At 36.0% G+C, this 20,103-nt stretch overlaps 1 protein-coding gene and 1 pseudogene across 3 annotated transcripts in view; one reads left to right on the top strand and one right to left on the bottom strand.

Annotated features, from left to right (window-relative positions):
* The window catches only part of VPS13C (vacuolar protein sorting 13 homolog C), a 177,043-nt gene that overhangs the window by 74,782 nt on the left and 82,158 nt on the right, over positions 1–20,103 (bottom strand). For both annotated transcript variants that reach the window (XM_079913053.1, XM_079913054.1), the window contains exons 28-39: positions 18,706–18,765; positions 15,930–16,092; positions 15,045–15,161; positions 14,069–14,172; positions 13,704–13,871; positions 12,895–13,199; positions 10,990–11,137; positions 9,827–9,935; positions 3,989–4,125; positions 2,145–2,301; positions 1,113–1,192; positions 558–617 (exon numbers count right to left, since the gene is read on the bottom strand). In XM_079913053.1, the coding sequence (XP_079769179.1) occupies positions 558–617; positions 1,113–1,192; positions 2,145–2,301; positions 3,989–4,125; positions 9,827–9,935; positions 10,990–11,137; positions 12,895–13,199; positions 13,704–13,871; positions 14,069–14,172; positions 15,045–15,161; positions 15,930–16,092; positions 18,706–18,765 (1,608 nt within the window). The remainder of the gene's footprint in view (positions 1–557; positions 618–1,112; positions 1,193–2,144; positions 2,302–3,988; positions 4,126–9,826; positions 9,936–10,989; positions 11,138–12,894; positions 13,200–13,703; positions 13,872–14,068; positions 14,173–15,044; positions 15,162–15,929; positions 16,093–18,705; positions 18,766–20,103) is intronic.
* LOC307181994 (intraflagellar transport protein 88 homolog) lies at positions 6,162–8,954 on the top strand (annotated as a pseudogene). The gene is made up of 3 exons: positions 6,162–7,025; positions 7,249–8,100; positions 8,194–8,954. The product of its transcript is annotated as an intraflagellar transport protein 88 homolog (transcript).

Here is a 20,103-nt window from a genome sequence, read left to right as displayed (position 1 = left end):
AGACAATAAACCAACACTGCCCACTCCCACACCCAACAATAATTCTAACCTCAATGGAACTTGATAGGCTTTAAGTAAAGATACAAGAAGTATTATCAGCCTTAGGTTGGTCGGTCCCCTTACAGATGGTCCCAAGACAGACTATGCATGCTCAAATGGATGGTGACCAATGTCTGTACTGAGCCATACTTTTAGCCTTACCCTTAATTTTTTCCTAATCCTAAAGCCAATTCATTCAAATGCTTAATGCTTCCATCAACACTATGCCAAATAACCATAGAGAACAAAATTTCCTTAAAAAATATTTCATTTGTGTACAACAAGGAATCATTAATTTATATCTGGGAAACAAGGAGTCTTTTAGGAAGTCAAATCAACTTTTGTAATAACTTTATTTCAACTCTCCATCCATTTCTTTTATCTACAAAATTAAACCTATTATTATTACCACCCTTATTCTAATTTTAGGGCTCACAATCTCACAACTGAAGATGGCTTTGAAGCTAGATTTAATCATTACTATAATCTAACCTTATAGTGAATTAGAAAAGATTTACCTGAAGTCTTTGTTTGGTACTGTCATGGATGGTTTTAAATTCTGGTCCATCACTGTCCGCCTACAAATAATGGAGGATAAAGCCACTGGGTTGCAAACACTAAAAATTCACACACTGAAAAAATATATATATATTCTTTACTTTGCAAAGTATGCTATGAAAACACTATAAACATATTTCTTAAAGGCAAAGAAGAACATGACAAAAACATGACCACATAAGCATTTCTTATATTCTACAGAAGCAAAAACCCGAACTCCTTATCCTACCTGGGAGGAAATGCTAAAGGTAGGGGAAACTGTCAGTGTAGCTAGATTATAATAGATTTTGCTTCAAATTACAATGGAACTTTGTATACATCTACTTATTCAAAAACATAGGATTAACTCAGAAGTTTACTGAAATTATCCAGGATTGTCAGATGCTTGCATAAATCACTATAATTAACCAGTTTTAGGATGAAAAATTTTAGGGGAGAAAACCAAGATATTATATACAGGGGGATGACATAATTTCATATATGCAAATATTAAAGAATCCTAGAAATGAAACTACCTTTTTCAATAACATTTTCAGAAGGGGTTCATCTGTTACATTAGAAGAGTTAATAATGTGAAGAGGTTCTCCTTTAGAGTCTAAAAGAGAAAAAAGAGAGGCTAGATTCATTATTAAGTCGTTTAGACATTTCAAATGTATTTAAAAATAGACCAGCCAGTTACACAAATATATGTTTGTCAAAACTAAGAGTTGTGTGCTAAAAAGGCTGAATTTACTGTATATAAATCGTATCTCAATAAAGCTGGCTTTGAAAAAAAAATTAAAGAAACTCCAAAAAACACAAAAAAACCAGCACTGGCCAATTATAAACGCTATAACATTTGGTACTACTGGTATTACTTATTTGAACAAATCATAATAAAGGACAAAGCTATAAAATACTTAAACTAGTGATTATTCTCAATACAAGTTTGCTTTACTTAAAGTTACCCCACAGAGTTCCTATAACTTTAAACACCCATACCACCTTTAAAAGTTGGCTTGGTGCAATTTAGAAAGTGAATTTGAAAGGCTGAAGAGACTACAAGGTGATGTTAAATTTTTCCTCTATATATTTCTGGGTTGTTTAATTTTTATTTTTCACAAGTATATATTAATGTCATTAAACACAAATAAAAAACTTATGTAATTTTAAAATAAATAAAAAACCAAAGAAAAAAAGTTACTTCCTAGTAAATTAACTCACCTTTCAAAAAGGGTCCCTGGGCTCTATACCTGGGTATTGTTCTCAGAGCACAGTTATAATGTTATGTTGCTTTTCATTAAGTACTGAAGTGTTATGTACTGAAGACATATGCCTCATTTTTCTTTTAGATATATTCTACTTTCTGCTAAATATTTAGATATAGACTTACTTTATGATAAATAACTACATAAAGAATTTTAACTATCAAATTACTTCATATTAATGTAATAAATTTAAACTAAATAATTATGGTGACACTAATAAATATGCTTCATGTTGATAAAAAGGTAGTGACCATCTGCCTATTACATGCACAATTTACAGAGACTATACTTCACACTTACCAGTGAACTCAAAGCATTGCATACTAATTTTTTTTAGATAAGCTTCAGCAGTCAGGTCGTAGGCTTTAACTCTAGCTTCCAGTCCAAGCTGCAGGACATTTAGTTCACATAAAGGCCTTCCTCTCTTTTCTGCTTTTTCCATCAAAGTAATCACGACCTAGAAAAAGGTACCATTATTACCACAAACTATTTCACTAATATACACTGAAGTTAATAATCATCCGGAATGATATTATCAAAATATTCACACAGCGTAAAGATGTTCACTTCTATTTGTGCCTGGAAATTACCTAGGGTTATTTACTTTGGAAGGCCCACTTACTTGTTCAGACTTTTAAAGCACTGTCACTGTATTTTAATGGATTTCAAGATAGTTATGAAAAAAAAAAGTTGTTCTGCCTAATTCCCGGAAGTCCTAGTCTGATGGATGGTGTCAGACTAGATCTGAAAGCAGTCAATTTTTAAACTACTCCTAAGGCAAGGTTTCTCAACCTTGGCACCACTGACATCTGGGGCTGGATAATTCTTTCCAGTGGGAAGTAGTCCCATGCGCTGTAGGCTGTTTAGTGGCATCACTGGCCTCTACCCACTGGTTGCCAGTAGCCCACTCTCTCTCTGGATAGTGACAACCAAAAATGTCTTCAGACAATGCTAATTATCAGCTTGAGGGGAGGATGCAAATTGCTTCCCCCCACCCTAATCACTGTCCTAAGGGAAGGGAACTGTAATTATATGTATTACAAATAATATTAAAAAGGACTTACAGGTTTTATATGTACATATGTTAATGAAACCCATTTGCAAATAGAATTATTCATTTATCAATGTTTCAATTATCAAAGCCTAAAAATCTTCAATAACTGTAACATTAACCAGAAAAACAGCAGAGGTTTAGCATGAAGGAAGTTAGTTTCAAAACATGTATTTCAGATCAAAAAAGTAGCACTCATTTGTTTAAATGTTTATTATTTTTGACTCAAAGATAGAACATAACCTCTGCGTAGCTATTTAACAATGAAGGGATTTTGGAGAAAGTTCTTCTAAGTCCCTGTATCCGCGATGCTTTCCCACATACACACGTGTGTGCCTGTCCCTCTTTCTACCCTGTCCCAGCCCCTTTCCTAAACTCCTTTCCTCCGACTGTATCTTCTTCTTCTTTAAAAATTCAACTAAATCTCACTTCTTCCAGGTTATCTTCCCTGACTCTTTCAGACTGCTTAGATGCCCTCTTCCTACCATCACTGCCACAAGCTCCCTCGGCACATTTTTAATGGAAGTAATTAACAAAAATTTTAATTGTTTTCTTGTTTGAGTTCAGAGTTTATGTCTTTTACTTCTGTATCCTTAGCACTTAGTACATGCAATGAATATCTGTTATGTGTGTGAACACAGAAGAGGAAAATTCATTTAACCTTACCTTAAGAATCTGCATATGGAAAGCAGGTAATGGTAATATAACGTTTTTTAAATGTAGGCATATTGTGTTTTATTCTATTAATGGTTTCTAAAATTTGCAAAGAATTTCTCTGTCATTTTTCCCTTTCCTGCCTTCCCTATATAAAATCCAAAGCAGGCCACATTCCAACTGTCCTAAAATCATTTGAAAAGCCTGTTACAGGGCATATTACCATTTTCTCTGTAAATATTATATCCCCCAAATATAACTCATCTTTAGCAAACGCAAACTCACAAATTTTTAAACATTTCTACATACAAATTACAAACAGTCTTTGTAAGCTTTTTCTATCCATATCAATAATCTACAAGTTTACTTTATTAGAGGTAATTCCAAATATCCATTATTTATCCACCTCATTTTATAAAAACAGATGAAAATTACATACCTCTTTGATTTCAAATTTCAGCAGCATATTAATGATGTCTACAGATCTAATTTCTTCCACTCCAGCTGTTAAACTCTCTTGTGAAACATGCATATCTTTTTTTAATGTAGAGATTTCAAGTGGCTCTTTAGTTTCACCTAAAGATGTTTAAAAGAAATTCATTCACTTCTATTCACACATTTCTTACATGAATACTCAACAAGGACTTATACAAGTACTCTGGACTTGGTTCAGGCATTGAAAATCCACAAATCAGTCATACACAGCTCTAGCCCTTAGAAAGCTCATGGCTTAGTAGAAGAAACATATATACTTAAAATACAAACAAAATAAGAAGGCCCCACCTAGTCACATTAAATGGACAAATGTTAATAGTCTCTAGATAAAGTATGTAGAAAGCACAGAACTAAGCATGACACTGTCATGAGAAGGTCAAGAAAGTCTTAATAGGAGAGTTATAATTCAAGTAGAACTGAAGGAGCTCCTCACACAGAGAAGAATAAAATAAGAGGTAGTAGAAAACCACAGAGAGAGAACACATCAGGATAGGTTTTGCAAACAGAATGGAGTTTGATATGGTTACATCATAAGGAGGATAATAAGAGCTAAGGCTTGATATGAAAGAAGCGGGGGGAGGGGGAGTTAAAGCCTCTTACGCCATACCAAGAATCAAAAGTAAAACCATATGAATATGACCCTGTTGTCCTGAAATTCACGCATCCTGAAATGCAGTAAAATTGCTTTCTAAACTGTAATACACAACACTAATAATAGCTATCACTTGCAAAGTACTTAATCTCTGTGTTGGATGTTGTGCTAACAGACATTCACAGACTATCTCATTTAACTCTTATAACAACACTTTAAGGTAAAACCTTTACATTGTCCTTATTTCACATATGAGCAAATTGTGGTCCAGACAGATTCAGTACCTTGTCTAGTGTTTTCCATATGGAAAACCACTGCTGTTAATTATTACCTTTGAGAAAGCAATGCATAGGGCAAGGTTTCTTAACTATCACCTTATTTCAGCGCTGTTCCAAACATAATGTGATTGAGGGAAAATAATTCTACCAAATATTTTGCTTCTAGAAAACAATTCCTGGAACAGGCAAAGATTTCTTAAATAGGAAATAAAAAGCACTGATCATTTTTTAAAATTGTGTATTAGAATTCATTAAAATTAACTAATTCTATTAAAAGAAAACCTATTAAGAGAGTGAAAAGGTAAAGCACAGATAGGGAGTAGATATTTCTACACATACACTAACATGTATACATATAACCAGCAAAGGGCTCCTAACCAGAATGAATAAACAACTCCTATACACCAATTAGAAAAAAGACCATATCTCAGTAAAAATAATGGTCAACAGACTTGAATGATCATGTCATAAAAGAGGACATCCAAATGGCATATGAAAAGGTTTTTAATTTCATTAGTTACCAGGGAACAAATAAAAAACATAGAGATACTACTATATAACCACCAGGATGGCTACATTTTACAAGACTGAGGATAGCAAGTACTGGTGAGAATGTGAAACAACTGGAACTCTCATACATTGCTAGTAGGAAAGTAAACTGGTTCAACCACTTGGAAAACTGTTCAATATAGCCTGGCGTAAGTTACTGAAGCGAAATGTAAGCTAACATATGACCCGGTAATTCTACTCCTAGCTATATGTCCAAAAGAAAACAGTATATAAGTGTGCCTAAAGACTACAATGACATTCATAGCAATTTTACTCATGACAGTCAAATACTGGAAACAGGAATAAAAAGAACAAACTAGCGCTATAGACATCAACATGGATGAATCCCACAAAATGTTGAAAGAAGCCAAGGGATCCGCGCGTGGCAGCGCTGCAGCCGCACAGCTCTCTGCTGAGCCCCAGAAAGGCCGCGCCGACCCCGCCGCGCTCGTGGTCACGCTGCTCCCCTCGCCGCGAGGGGGGAGATGGCTCGGGGCGGCGTGGGTGCCTACCGCCCTCCGAGGGGGCCGTGGGGACGGGGCGTGGGGGCTCTGCCCCCGGCCCGTGCCCACCCCCCCACCCCGCCGGAAGCCGCGTGCGGCCCTCAAGCCCCGGACCCTGAGGTCGTCACGCGAAGCTCCGAAAACCCCGGCAAGGCTCTGCGGAGGCACGAGCTCGGGCCCGCTCTCACGGAGGTACAAATGATGCAAAATGGATACCTCGCCCCAGAGACAGATGAAGATGATCTTTAGTCTAGCTATAATGACTACAATCCAACCTATGATACCGAGGAACTGGAGAATGACACAGCTTTTCAGCAAGGTGTGAGAACTAGTCATGGCAGAAGACCTCCCGTAACTGCTAAAATACCAAGCACAGCGGTTGCTAGACCTGTAGCTACTGGGTATGGGTCCAAGACATCCCTGGCATCAGCAGTGGGAAGACCAATGCAGGGGCTCTTCAGGATGGAGTTACTAGACCCATGACAGCAGTGAGGGCAGCTAGTTTTACCAAAGCAGCTTTGAGAGGCTCTGCATTCGACCCCCTCGGTCAGTCGTGGGGCCCTGCACCGCCCCTGGAGGCCAGGAACGAAGACAGCCGAGAAGAAAAGATGAGACAAGTGGAGAAGAAAGTAAATGAGTCAGTAGAAGAAAGCTGTATTGCTAACTGTCGTGGAGACTTAAAATTGGCCTTAGAAAAGGCAAAAGATGCAGGAAGAAAAGAGAGAGTCCTGGTGAAACAAGGAGAACAAGTTACAAGTCCAGAAAACATCAATTTGGATTTAACTTAATCAGTTCTTTTCAACTTGGCCAGTCAATATTCAGCTAATGAAATGTATGCTGAAGCACCAAACACCTATCAAGTTATAGTGAAAAATACGATGTTTAGCAATGCAGGACGGTTGTAAGTGAATATGGGAAATATTTATTTAAAGCAAAGAAATTATTCCAAAGCCATTAAATTCTACCAAATAGCCTTAGACCAAATTCCAAGTGTCCATAAAGAAATGAGGATTAAAATTATGTAGAACATTGGAGTTAACATTTATTAAAACTGGGCAGGGCTTCCCTGGTGGCGCAGTGGTTGAGAGTCCACCTGCCGATGCAGGGGACACGGGTTCGTGTCCCAGTCCGGGAGGATCCCACATGCCGCAGAGCGGCTGGGCCTGTGGGCCATGGCCGCTGAGCCTGCGCATCCAGAGCCTGTGCTCTGCAGCGGGAGAGGCCACGGTAGTGAGAGGCTCACGTACCGCAAAAAAAAACACACACACAAAAACCTGGGCAGTATTCAGATGCCATTAATTTATTTGAGCACATAATGAGTATGGCACCAGATCTGAAGGCAGGCTTCAACCTAATTCTTAGTTACTTTGCTGTTGGAGATCGAGAAAAAAAGAAGGCATTCCAAAACTTGATTGCTGTTCCATTAGAAACTGATGAAGATGATAAATACATTTTACCAAGTGATGACCCACATACTAATTTAGTGATTGAATCTATAAAAAATGATCATCTAAGGCAAATGGAATGTGAAAGGAAAGACATGGCAGAAAAATACATCATGACAGTTGCAAAACTCATTGCTCCTGTAACTGAAACATCTTTTGCTGTAGGTTATGATTGGTGTGTTGAAGTTGTGAAAGCTTCTCAGTATGTAGAGCTGGCAAATGATCTGGAAATAACGCAATTACATACCTGAGACAAAAGCATTTTAATCAAGCTGTAGAGACCTTTAAAATGTTTGAAAAAAAGGACAGTAGAGTGAAGAGTGCAGCTGCACCCAACCTCTCATTCCTGTATTATTTGGAAAATGAATTTGCAGAAGCCGGTAGCTATGCAGATTTAGCTGTGAACTCTGACAGATATAATCCGTCAGCTCTTACTCATAAAGGGAATACAGTTTTTGCAAATGGTGATTATGAGAAGGCAGCTGAATTCTAAAATGAGGCTCTAAGAAATGATTCTTCTTGTACTAAAGCACTTTATAATATTGGCCTTACCTATAAGAAGCTAAACCAGCTTGATGAAGCTTTGGACTGCTTCCTGAAACTTCACGCAATCCTAAGAGACAGCACCCAAGTCCTTTACCAGATAGCAAGTGTATACGAATCAATGGAAGATCCCAATCAAGCTAATGGTTAATGCAGCTGATGGTTAATGCAGCTGATCAGTGGTTGGTTATGGTTAATGGAATGGTTAATGGAATGGTTAATGCAGCTGATTAATGGTTAATGGTTAATGCAGCTGATCAGTGTTGTTCCAACTGACTCCAGAGCTTTGTCTAAACTGGGAGGATTATATGACACTGAGGGGGATAAATCCCAAGCATCCCAATATTACTATGAGTCATATAGGTATTTCCCGTCCAACACTGAAGTCAACAAGCGGTTCGCAGCCTATTACACTGAAACCCAGTTTTGTGAAAAAGCCATTCAGTACTTTGAAAGAGCTTCTCTTATACAGCCTACACAGGTGAAATGGCAGCTGATGGTAGCTAGTTGTTTTAGAAGAAGTGGTAACTACCAAAAAGCGTTAGATACTTACAAAGATATTCACAGAAATTTTCCAGAAAATGTTGAATGTCTATGTTTCTTGGTACATCTCTGCACAGATACTCGATTAAAAGAAGTTCAAGAATATGCAACAATACTCAAGAGATTGGAAAAAATGAAAGAAATCAGGGAACAGCGCATCAAGTCTGGCAGGGATGGCAGCGGGGGTCCCCATGGCAGGAGAGACAGGAGCGCTGGCAGTGACAGTGGCCAGAACTGTGGCTCTGGTAGCAGAGGCAAGCGGCTCAACGCCCAGCTCTGAGCCCTGCCTGGGACAGGTCTCAGAGCCTCATAATGAGAGCAGCAGTAACAAGGAGCTAGATGCCTCCTATGTGGATCCGCTTGGCCCGCAAATAGAAAGACCCAAAACCACAGCCAAAAAGAGAGTCAACGAGGAAGATTCTGCTGATGAACAGGAGATGATTTGCTTCCAGAATAATATATATTTTAATATATTATTTATTAAAGGAAAGAAATCACCTTACAAGAGAATACTCATGTTAAAGTTTGGATTAATTATCCAAATGGATAATTATGTTCTATGAGTATGCATTTAGATTTTGTTTCGCTTTTAATGGAATAAAAACGTGAAAATTAAAAAAAAAAGAAAGAAGCCAAAAATGAAAGTAAATTCTCTATGATTCCATTTATATGAAATTCAAAAAGAGGCAAAACTAATGCATGATATTACAAATCAGAATGGTACTTAATTCTGGGTGGATTCAGGGTCAGGGTGGGTGTTTGGTATTGATAGGTAAAGGCATAGGGAGAGCTCTAGGGTGCAGTGCTGGAAATGTTCTATATCTTAATCATGGTGATTACACTGGTGTAGCCATATATAAAAATCCACTGAATTGTACACTGAAGATTTGCACACTTTACTATATGTATTAACATACTGTAAAAAAGGTTTTTCCCCCCGGAAAAAAGCCTGTGCTCCGTGACGGGAGAGGCCACGGCAGTGACAGGCCCGCGTACCGCAAAAAATAAAAAAAAAAAAAGTCAGATCAAGTATGCTACATAGCCTAGTGCCAACTTAAAATGTTTTTTTCTCTATACATGCCAAGTTCAAAAATTTTTCCAGAATTCACCTTCTTTATGGCCTCCGCCTAACTCATGCAACTTAGAAATAACTGACTTTACTCAACTTAAAAGCAAACTATGGTTTTATTCAATAGCATCTTATTTGTTTTCTTGGTAATACAAATCGCAATTTGTAAATATATGTTTGTTTACTTCATTTTTATTGTTTGTCTCCCCTACAAAATTGTAAAAAGACTTTTATTACACCACCTACTGTCAACCTCTTACCTGTCTCTTGCACTCTTGGTTTCACTTTACTCAAGTCTTCAGTAGCCTCACCAAGATTTTCTGCTAGTATTCGAAATAAAAGATTAAGATCTTCTTGATTTAGATTAACCTGTGAAATATGATGTTCCAAGAAAAGATAAAGATATTTCATTTTAAAATGAAACAATTTTAATATGGAAAACAAATCCTTAGTAACAAAACACTAAGGACAGGATACTCTTAACATTGACTAAAAAATTATATAATCACTGTACACTCAAGTATTCCACTACTTATGTTAAAAATTTCATTTTCAAATATAAGACAGTGTTTGGAGAAAAACAATGTGATTTACAAGTCAATATTAGTTTCATCTACTTAACCAATATGACCCTTAGTGAAAGTTAATAATTATTAAAGAAATCAGATCACTTTTTTTAATAAGTGACTTTCAGAACACACATAAATTCTACTTTTTAAACAATAACAATTTCAACGTAATAAAAATGCCACCTTCAATATGAAAAATCGGCATTTCACTCAATGCTATAATTATCTGAGGGGTACTCAGATATCCCTAAAATAAAAGAGTATGTATATAATATATAGAATGAGCTATAATTATAATACACTAATAAATAATTTACAAACAGATCACTGCTAACGTGTACACATAACAAATTTAAAAGCTAAGTAACATTTAACTGAAGATTAAATTCTACTAAAATTAATAAAGATCCTGTTGGACAGTATCACACTGAAATTTTCCTTATAACAATCAGTAAAAATTCCACATTTCATTTAGATTTATAATGAGAAAGTCTTCAGAGTCTGAACTTTCAATAAGAAAGTTTTTTTCTGGGACTTCCCTGGTGGCGCAGTGGTTAAGAATCTGTGTGCCAATGCAGGGGACACGGGTTCGAGCCCTGGTCCGGGAAGATCCCACATGCCGCGGAGCAACTAAGCCTGTGAGCCACAACTACTGAGCCTGCACTCTAGAGCCTGTGAGCCACAACTACCGAAGCCCGCGTGCCTAGAGCCCGTGCTCCACTACAAGAGAAGCCACCACAATGAGAAGCCCACGCACCGCAACTAGAGAAAGCCCGCACGCAGCAATGAAGACCCAGTGCAGCCAAAAATAAATAAATTTTTTTAAAAAAAGTTTTTTTCACTCATATACTCACATTCATTGACTCAAGATGACCTTTAATTTCCACAACAGGCACCTTGTGGTACCAAGATGCAGCTAGATTCCGATTTACATAAAACTCCAAATTAATTGGATGCAACAGCTGAATATCAGGATGGGAGATGCCTGGCTGGATCACTGTCCTAATGAAAAATATAATTGATATGTATGCATAAACATAGGGGTAAATGCAACATATCATTAAAAAAAACACAAAGCCCAAAGTTGCTGCTCTAAACGTTGATTTGAAACAACGCTGTTTTAGTGTTTTCTAAACTTGGTCAATAATTAATTTAATCTACAATATACTAGCATGGACAGATTAAAACACAGCTGTCCCTTGAACAACACGGGGGACTAGGATGACAACCCCTCCATGCAATCATGTAACTTATAGTTTGCCCTTCATATTTCGGTTCCTCTGTATATGTGATTCCTCCATAACCACAGTTCTAAACAACCACAGGTTGTATAATACTGTGTTATTTACCACTAGAAAAAAATACCTGCGCGTAAGCAGAACCATGCAGTTCAAACCCGTGCTGTTCAAGGGTCAACTGTATATGACATACAATTAGCCTTTAAGAAAACTTTTTTCTTTAAACAGAAGATAGATGACAACCTGAGTAAATTTTTAAAAGAAACTGATATTTTTGAAGCTATGGGGGAAATCATCAATACAGTTGTTCAAGGACTGGTATGTGTGCTGGTACAGAGATTAGAGAAAAAAATGGCAAGATGAAAAGTAAGCTATTTCTAAGTTTATAAAGCTCTTCAACCAGGATTCTTTTCTGGACTTGTCTTATAATCATTCCTTTTGTATTTAAGATAATTAAATCTCCTTGGACGGGGTAGAAAATGATTTCAAAATGAACATACACACTTTCAAATGTCCTCTGGTGTGAGCCCTAGAGATACATCATTACTTACACAGCATTCCTGCCAAAAATGTATAAGCTCGATTAAATCATGAGAAATCACTCAGACAAAACTAAATTGAGAGTCATTCTATGAAACAACTAGACTGAACTCTTCAAAACTGTCATCATCATGAAAAACAAAGAAAGGCTGAAGAACTATCCCAGAATAAATGTCTATCAGTACAGAAATCCCCCTCACTAATATAGAATACAATTAAATGCCACATGTTATCCTGGATTGAGGGGAAAATTCTTGGAATAACTGGTAAAATCTGAATATTGAATGCATATTAGATAATAGATTATATCAATGTTAAATTTCCAGAATTTGATAATTGTGGTTATTATGTAAGAGGATTAATGTCCTTGTTCTTAGGAGACACATGCTAAAGCACTCTGGGGCAAAGCGTTAAGATATCTATTCTCAAATGGTTTAGCAAAAAATGTTTTAATTTCCAATTATAAAATAAATCTTGGGGATGTAACATATGGGATGGTGACTATAGTTAATAAGACTGTACTGTATATTTGAAAGTTGCTAAGAGCATATATCTTAAAAGTTCTCATAACAAGAAAAAAATTTTCTGTAAATATGTGTGGTGATGGATGTTAACTAGACTTACTATGGTGACCATTTAGCAATACATACGACTATCAAATCATTATGTTGTATACCTGAAACTAATATGTCATTCATACCTGAATAAAAATAAAATTTTAAATTTTTAAATATTTTAAATGATAATATGTATATACAGAGTTAAAGCAAATGTAAATAATTGGTGAATCTATTTGAAAAATTATAGGTACTATTTTTGCAATTTGTCTGTAGGCTTGAGATTTTTCAAAATAAAAAGCTGATTAAAAGACAGTTCTGTGCAACAGAAGTATGTTGAGCATGGATTTCAATAGTCATAAAATTTCATAGACAATGTTAAATAATACTTAAATATCAATACATAATTATTGAAAGAGCATACCTAGAAAGCTTAAGCTTTGTTAGCTGCACATCCATTCTATCAATTACTGGAGGGTCTGAGTAGTCTTCACCAGATATCAGACTGAACTGATTGTGAACTCTGATTAACCCAAGATCTACCACTACTGCATTGGTGGAAATGGAAGACTGTGGGATGACTATAACTGGTGCTTTCAAATCAATATTGATAGAAACACGAAAGCTCCTCTGGGCAAAATCTTTCACACTTGTGGCAGCCTTTTCTGCAGCCTGAGCAGTGGCAGCACTCAGAGCCTCTTTGGCTGTCTGGAAATTGTTCAGGAAGTTCTGTGGACACAAAATAAAAGGAGTAATTCAAACAGGAGGACAAGCACATCATTTCTAACACCATCTTCTTTTTATTTATGTGCTAATTTTTTTCAAATAAATAACTTTCAGTTTAGTCCTATCTTTCTAGTTAGGAAAGAATTACTGATTATCCATCCATATTTATGAGCTACCTGACAAGGGCTAATTATAATTAGACTTATATGGCTGAGGAACAGAGAAAAAAACAGTTTTAATAGTTTTTGCACTTGAGAATTTGAATTCATTATATTCCAGCAAAAATAATTCCAGTTCTAGACAATGCTAGACAAAAATCATTATATGATTCAGATTTCAACTGTTAAAGAAAGGTTTTGACCTCTACATTAATCCATAAATACCATCAATAATCAAATCAAAGCACAACCTGACATTCAAAGTTTTAAGATTTGCAATAATCATAATTATCAGACTTATTTTAAGTATTTCTAAGCCAAAAAATCTATATATAAATAGTGATTTTACCAGAAGTGACATGAGGAATTTATGGAGATAGACAATCTGAATACAGCCAACGTTCAGTGACACCACACTATCCACTTTGGACATGTCAGTATAGGAATCCCCCTCAGTAGCATCTGGATACAAATCCAAGTTAAAATGAAAGACTTCATTTCCCATTATTGACACAGCCTGAAAAGCAGAGATTTGAATGCACTCCATCCAATCGACAATGACAAAATAAAATCCCAATTTAAAAGGGTTTATAATCATTATAGAAACATTTTTCTATCAAAATATATTTTATTAGTATTTAAAAAAATAAAATATTTTAAAATAAAATCTCACATTCAATCATCAAAAAATATTAATGATTTACTATCACCTACTTTTTTATGAACTGTCTTAGGATCAACATCTGTGACAATAATATTTTCCAATCTGGCAAATAGTGACTGTTTTCTTGACTGAAGAGAAAGGGAAGAATCAAGTCCTGGAAAAGAAATTATATTATTATAATTTCTATAGATACCATAATAAGATCTGAAGATTTTTCTTCCATTGCATAACTTTATTCTGTAGGTGATATTCTTTATAAATTTAGCAATGTTTGAACTCACAACTGATAAATAAGTGCAATATTAGATATTTTTAGTTTTATGAACAATGAAACCTATAAACTCATTAAAAAATAATTATTTGAATTTTCAACCCTGTGAAAAAACTACATCTAGTGCAAATAGATTATCTTAGGATTTTAGTAAATTCTTTACACCTTATATCCAGTCATTTACATGGAGACTATAAGAGTTTCATGAATCAAATTCAGACTAGTAGATGAACTGCCAGTTTAGAAAGAACAAAGAAAAACCCTAGTTTTCTGGGTTTTAAGTTCTTCAAGAATTGTCTTAAACATATTCTTTACCTTTACCAGATCACAATGAGCTGGTAAAGACAGAGTCAGAGAAAAAAACTACATTCATTTTAGCAGATTTTGCCTAAAAGAACATAATGGGCTCATAGGATTTGTTCTTCATGATAAGGTTGCTTTGCATTTGTACCAAGATAAAGTGTATTCACAGACCTTAAACTGAATTCTGGGTTGACACTTAGCTCATCAACAGCATCCCTACATTGACATTAGTATTCCTTTCACCTCTGAGACAACTCTCAAAAGGGTCCAAAACACCAGTATGTGTGGTTCAACTCTCAAAGAGTTAAGAAAACATGCAATCCAATTATGTCATAAAATAAAATAATCCAGTTTTCACAGCTCAGAGCCTTCCATTTTATATATACTTTAGCATTGCAAAAAACAAAAAAGCTTATCTTTTGAACAATTTTTAATATCATGAGAACTTTTACCTTGAATCTTGATTTCAGCAATATTGTTCTTCTCATCACAAACAATAACACAGAAAGCATTCAACTTGGCAAACAGCCTGAAGTGAATAATGTCACTCTCCTTAGAGGATACAATCACTGCATATAAACAAAGCAATTCTATCACAGTGGATTCTGGTAATATACACTCTATTAAGGTTTCTTCCCTATATTAAGTGAACCATGGTTCTGCTTAAAATAATTTTAAAATTCTCAAATTCTTAAGTATTTCAAATACTTTTTTTCGCTTTATATATTCTTTATATATAGTTTGCATTTTTAATAGTGAGATGTACTACTTTGATAATGTAAAAGCAAGAAAAAACTTAAAATACATAAAGATAACAACACTGAAACTCAAGGAAGTTACTGAATATTAAATAACATGCCTATGGTCCCATAGTTTAAGTAGCAGAGTCAGGATTTGAACTGAGTTCTTTCTGATCCAAAAGCTGGGCTCTTATCCAATTCGATGCTATCCCTGAACCCTGGCCCTCATGTCTCTGGGTCTTGATTTCCTTATCTGTAAAATGTTAGGGAAGACTAACCCTCTATGGAGTCCTTTCAGGAGCCTCTGAGAGGAGGAAGAGCTCAGAACAAGTACAGGTCTTCTTCCCCTAATACTCATATAAAGGCATCCCCCATCACCACCAGAATAAGAACAAAAACATTTTTTTTTAAACAACAGTATTAACTACATTTATCTTACATATCAGGCACCCATGTATGACTCAGTTTGAAGGAAAGAACAAAGGTAGGCAAAATGGCATGTACATGACTAACCAGATGGCCTCTCATAAGATTCCCCATTTAGCTCTACAATTCTAAAACTCTTACTAACAAGAAACAAAACAGTGTTTTTCATACTTTTCTGCAGAGCTGAATTTTTTTGTTGCTTTTCAGTAGAAACTTGTACTTCCTTGGTATCACCCATGTTTTGGCCATCTGATGGAATTATGGTTGTCAGGTAATTAAGAGAAGAGAGAAGAGCTTGTGTATGCAGCAACAGGTTTAAAGATGAAAAAGCCACCTAGAAATATTTTAAAAAGAAAATTAGTTCCCAGGCCAATTATACCAGTAGTCTGCATGATGTATACAAAAGGCTCCTAACTAGGCTTGCATCACTGCTGTACACCACTTAAAAGGAAGAGAGAAGAGAGGAAGACTCACAACTCACAGTCCTTAAACAGGCAATATATGGAGAGTAAATTATACTTACACATTTTGGGGGTTCATTTGAGTATCATGGTAACCTAATTACTCCATTTCCCAATCCTAATTACCATAGAGCCTACAATCTGCCTGTCATGGCCATTCCAAGATTGAATATATATATCACTTTTTTGAATCTTCAATGACAATTATTATGATTATATAAAACATATAAGTTAGAACATGAAACTCCAGAATCACCATGTATTACCACCATGTTAAGAAATGATTTCAGGCTCTGCAAATGGCTCTGCACATGGCCATTGAAGCTACAGTGTCAGCAGAAGCCGGTTCGCACTAGGAACTCTGGTGTGAAGGGCTGGGCGTGAGGCCTCTGCATGCAGCACCCTATGAGCAAGTGCATCTACACTAAGCACAAAGGAAAAAGAAAAAGCTTGTGGGACCTTGGTTCCCAGGCTGGAGGTCAGGCCTGAGCTCCTGTGGTGGGAGCACCGAGTCCAAACTGCTGGACTAACAGAGAACCTCACACCTCAGGGAATATCAATCAGAGGGAGGCCTCCCAGAGGTCCTCGTCTCAGCACCGAGACCCAGCTCTACCCAACTGCCTGCAAACTCCAGTGCCAGACGTCTCAGGCCAAACAACCAGTAAGACAGGAACAGAGCACCACACATCATAAAAAAAAAAAAAAAAAAAAAAAAAAGAAACGACAAAAAAATATGTTACAGACGAAGGAGCAAGGTAAAAACCGACAAGACCAAATAAATGAAGACGAAATAGGCAACTTAACCTGAGAAAAAATTCAGAGTAATAACGATAGTAAAGATGATCCAAAATCTCGGAAACAGAATGGAGAAATACAAGAAACATTTAACAAGGATCTAGAAGAACTAAAGAGCAAACAAACAATGATGAACAACACAATTACTGAAATTAAAAATACTCTAGAAGGAATCAAGAACAGAATAACTGAGGCAGAAGAACAGATAAGTGAGCTGGAAGATAAAATAGTGGAAATAACTGCCAGGGAGCAGAATAAAGAAAAAAGAATGAAAAGAACTGAGGACAGTCTCAGAGACCTCTGGGACAACATTAAATGCACCAACATTCGAATTATAGGGGTCCCAGAAGAAGAGGAGAAAAAGAAAGGGTCTAAGAAAATATTTGAAGAGATTATAGTTGAAAACTTCCTTAACGTGGGAGAGGAATTAGTCAATCAAGTCCAGGAAGCACATTGAGTACCATACAGGATAAACCCAAAGAAACACACTGAGACACATACTAATCCAACTATCAAAAATTAAATACAAAGAAAAAATATTAAAAGCAGCAAGGGAAAAGCAACAAATAACATACAAGGGAATCCCCATAAGGTATGGGGATATGGGGATATACGTATGCATACAGCTGATTCCCTCTGTTATACAGCAGAAACTAACACAACACTGTAAAGCAATTATACTCTAATAAAGATGTTAAAAAAACAAAGATTTCAAATGTGACATTCATGAGATTTAAATATAAAATATGCAATTAAGAGTGAGTTCTCAGTCACTAAATAATCTTCTAAAACCACAATTATGGTCCTATCATTTAAAAATAAAGAATATATAGCTTATAGGAGAAAATATATTTTTAAAAACAGTAACTCCAGAAACCTAAAATAGCAACACAAATTGCTTTAAAGAATATATGATTTTCTAATAGTGAACTGAAATTTTTTAATAATCACTTTTTATACAAAAGGACTTCTTTTCATTGCTTCAAGACACTAAGTGGATACAAAAATTATTAAAAGGAAGATTCAATATTCAACAGATTTTCCCATCTCTCAAAAGTATAATCTGGGGCTTCCCTGGTGGCGCAGTGGTTGAGAGTCCGCCTGCCGATGCAGGGGACACGGGTTCGTGCCCCGGTCCGGGAAGATCCCACATGCCGCGGAGCGGCTGGGCCCGTGAGCCATGGCCGCTGAGCCTGCGCATCCGGAGCCTGTGCTCCACAACGGGGGAGGCCACAACAGTGAGAGGCCCGCGTAGAGCAAAAAAAAAAAAAGTATAATCTGAAACTCATTTCTCTCATTTTCTTTTTACTGTATCCTAAAATTACATTTTGCCTCTTCTTCCTCTACTTGAGCCTTAGTATAGCTCCAGAAGTACTCAACATCTCTCCTTATATTTCACATACTTTCTGAGCCCTGCATTAAAAGACAGTATCTAGTTTGGTTTGTTCAGAATCCTGTTGGTTCTTTGTAAATCAAAGTTCCCTCATCTACAGCATTCCCTCCTTTAGAAATAATTAGGATGTGATACAATGAGTTAAATAACAGTATTATTATCCTGAATCATAAACACAGAGCATGGTAGACATTTATGAGGCTAATTTATAACTTTTAATGGTTCCTCAAAGGATACTGAAGACTTACAGAGTAGGTTATTTTCAAACAGGATCTATTCTTTTAACAGAATTTCTTACCTTAAGTGTTTGTTCAGTTTTTTCAAAACTAGTTTGAAAACTGGGTCCATTCTTATCAGCCTAAAAAAAACAAAAAAAAGAAAGAAAAAAAAAGTTCTAAAGAAGGAATTAAGACCAAAGTAAATGAATCATTTACTTATAATCTGTACTTAATTTATTTATATTTAGTTATAACTATTTTAAAATACATTACATATTTAATTTTATTATCGTTATTATAAAGTTACATCCAAATCTATTTATTTATCATAAGAGTAAAAACTTGTCCTCCTCTTCAAACAGAGGAGAGCATGGCATCATTCACTTTTGGGAAACTGCAGCTAGGGATCAGAATGATAAACTCTGAGGGTTAGAAGGTTTAAAGGTAGTCTAGCCCATCTATCACCTAATGTTTAAATACCTTTAGAAAGTCTTCAGCAAGTCTATTTTAGGATATCTCCAGTGAAAGAAACCTCATTTTCTTAGAAATCCAAACTTTAGAGAAGTTTGATTTAATGAGGTCTTCACACTGAATCAAAAATCTGTCTCCTGGGACTTCCCTGGTGGTCCAGTGGGTAAGACTCCGTGCTCCCAATGCAGGGGGCCCGGGTTCAATGCCTGGTCGGGGAACTAGATCCCACATGCATGCCGCAACTAAAGATCCCACATGCCGAAATGAAGATCCTCCGTGCCACAACTAAGACCCGGTGCAGCCAAAAAAAATAAAATAAATAATCAATCGATAAATAAATACATATTTTTAAAAATCTATCTCCTATCATAATAACCAATTGGTTCAAGTTATGTCCCTTGGGAACATACACAGTAAATTCAAAGTTTTACCTCCTGTGAGAAGCCTTCTGGCTAGATCAATATCCCTGCCTCCCTGCTCCCATAATGTTTTGTGTTCTTCCTTATTAAAGAATAAACACATTATATATTTTTTGAATTTTATTTTATTTTTTTATACAGCAGGTTCTTATTAGTTATCCATTTTATACACATCAGTGTATACATTCCAATCATAATCTCCCAATTCATCACACCACCCACCCCCTGCCACTTTCCCCCCTTGGCATCCATGAAACACATTATATTTTAATTGTTGTTTACCTATCTCCCTACTGGTCTACAAATTCCTTGAGAACAAAGAATGTTTTTCATCTCTGTATCCTAACACAACCTGACACAAAAGACGTTCAACAGTTATTGAATAATTAAATAAATCAACTAATCTTGAATGAAGCTGAATACCATCAGTTCATATAACATTCTTCAACATTCTTCATATAACATATTTTTGAGTCCTTCTGGATCCAGGCAATTCTCTTCTGAACCAAATTCAATTTGACTTTATCCCTTTTGATGTAGGATACTTAGCCAAATATCACCTACACATACAATGAATGTAGGTAGGTG

The sequence above is a fragment of the Stenella coeruleoalba genome, assembly GCF_951394435.1.
Source record: "Stenella coeruleoalba genome assembly, chromosome: 2".
NCBI lineage: Eukaryota > Metazoa > Chordata > Mammalia > Artiodactyla > Delphinidae > Stenella > Stenella coeruleoalba.
Note: the sequence above shows the minus strand (reverse complement) of the source record. Positions and strands in the feature narration are given on the sequence as shown.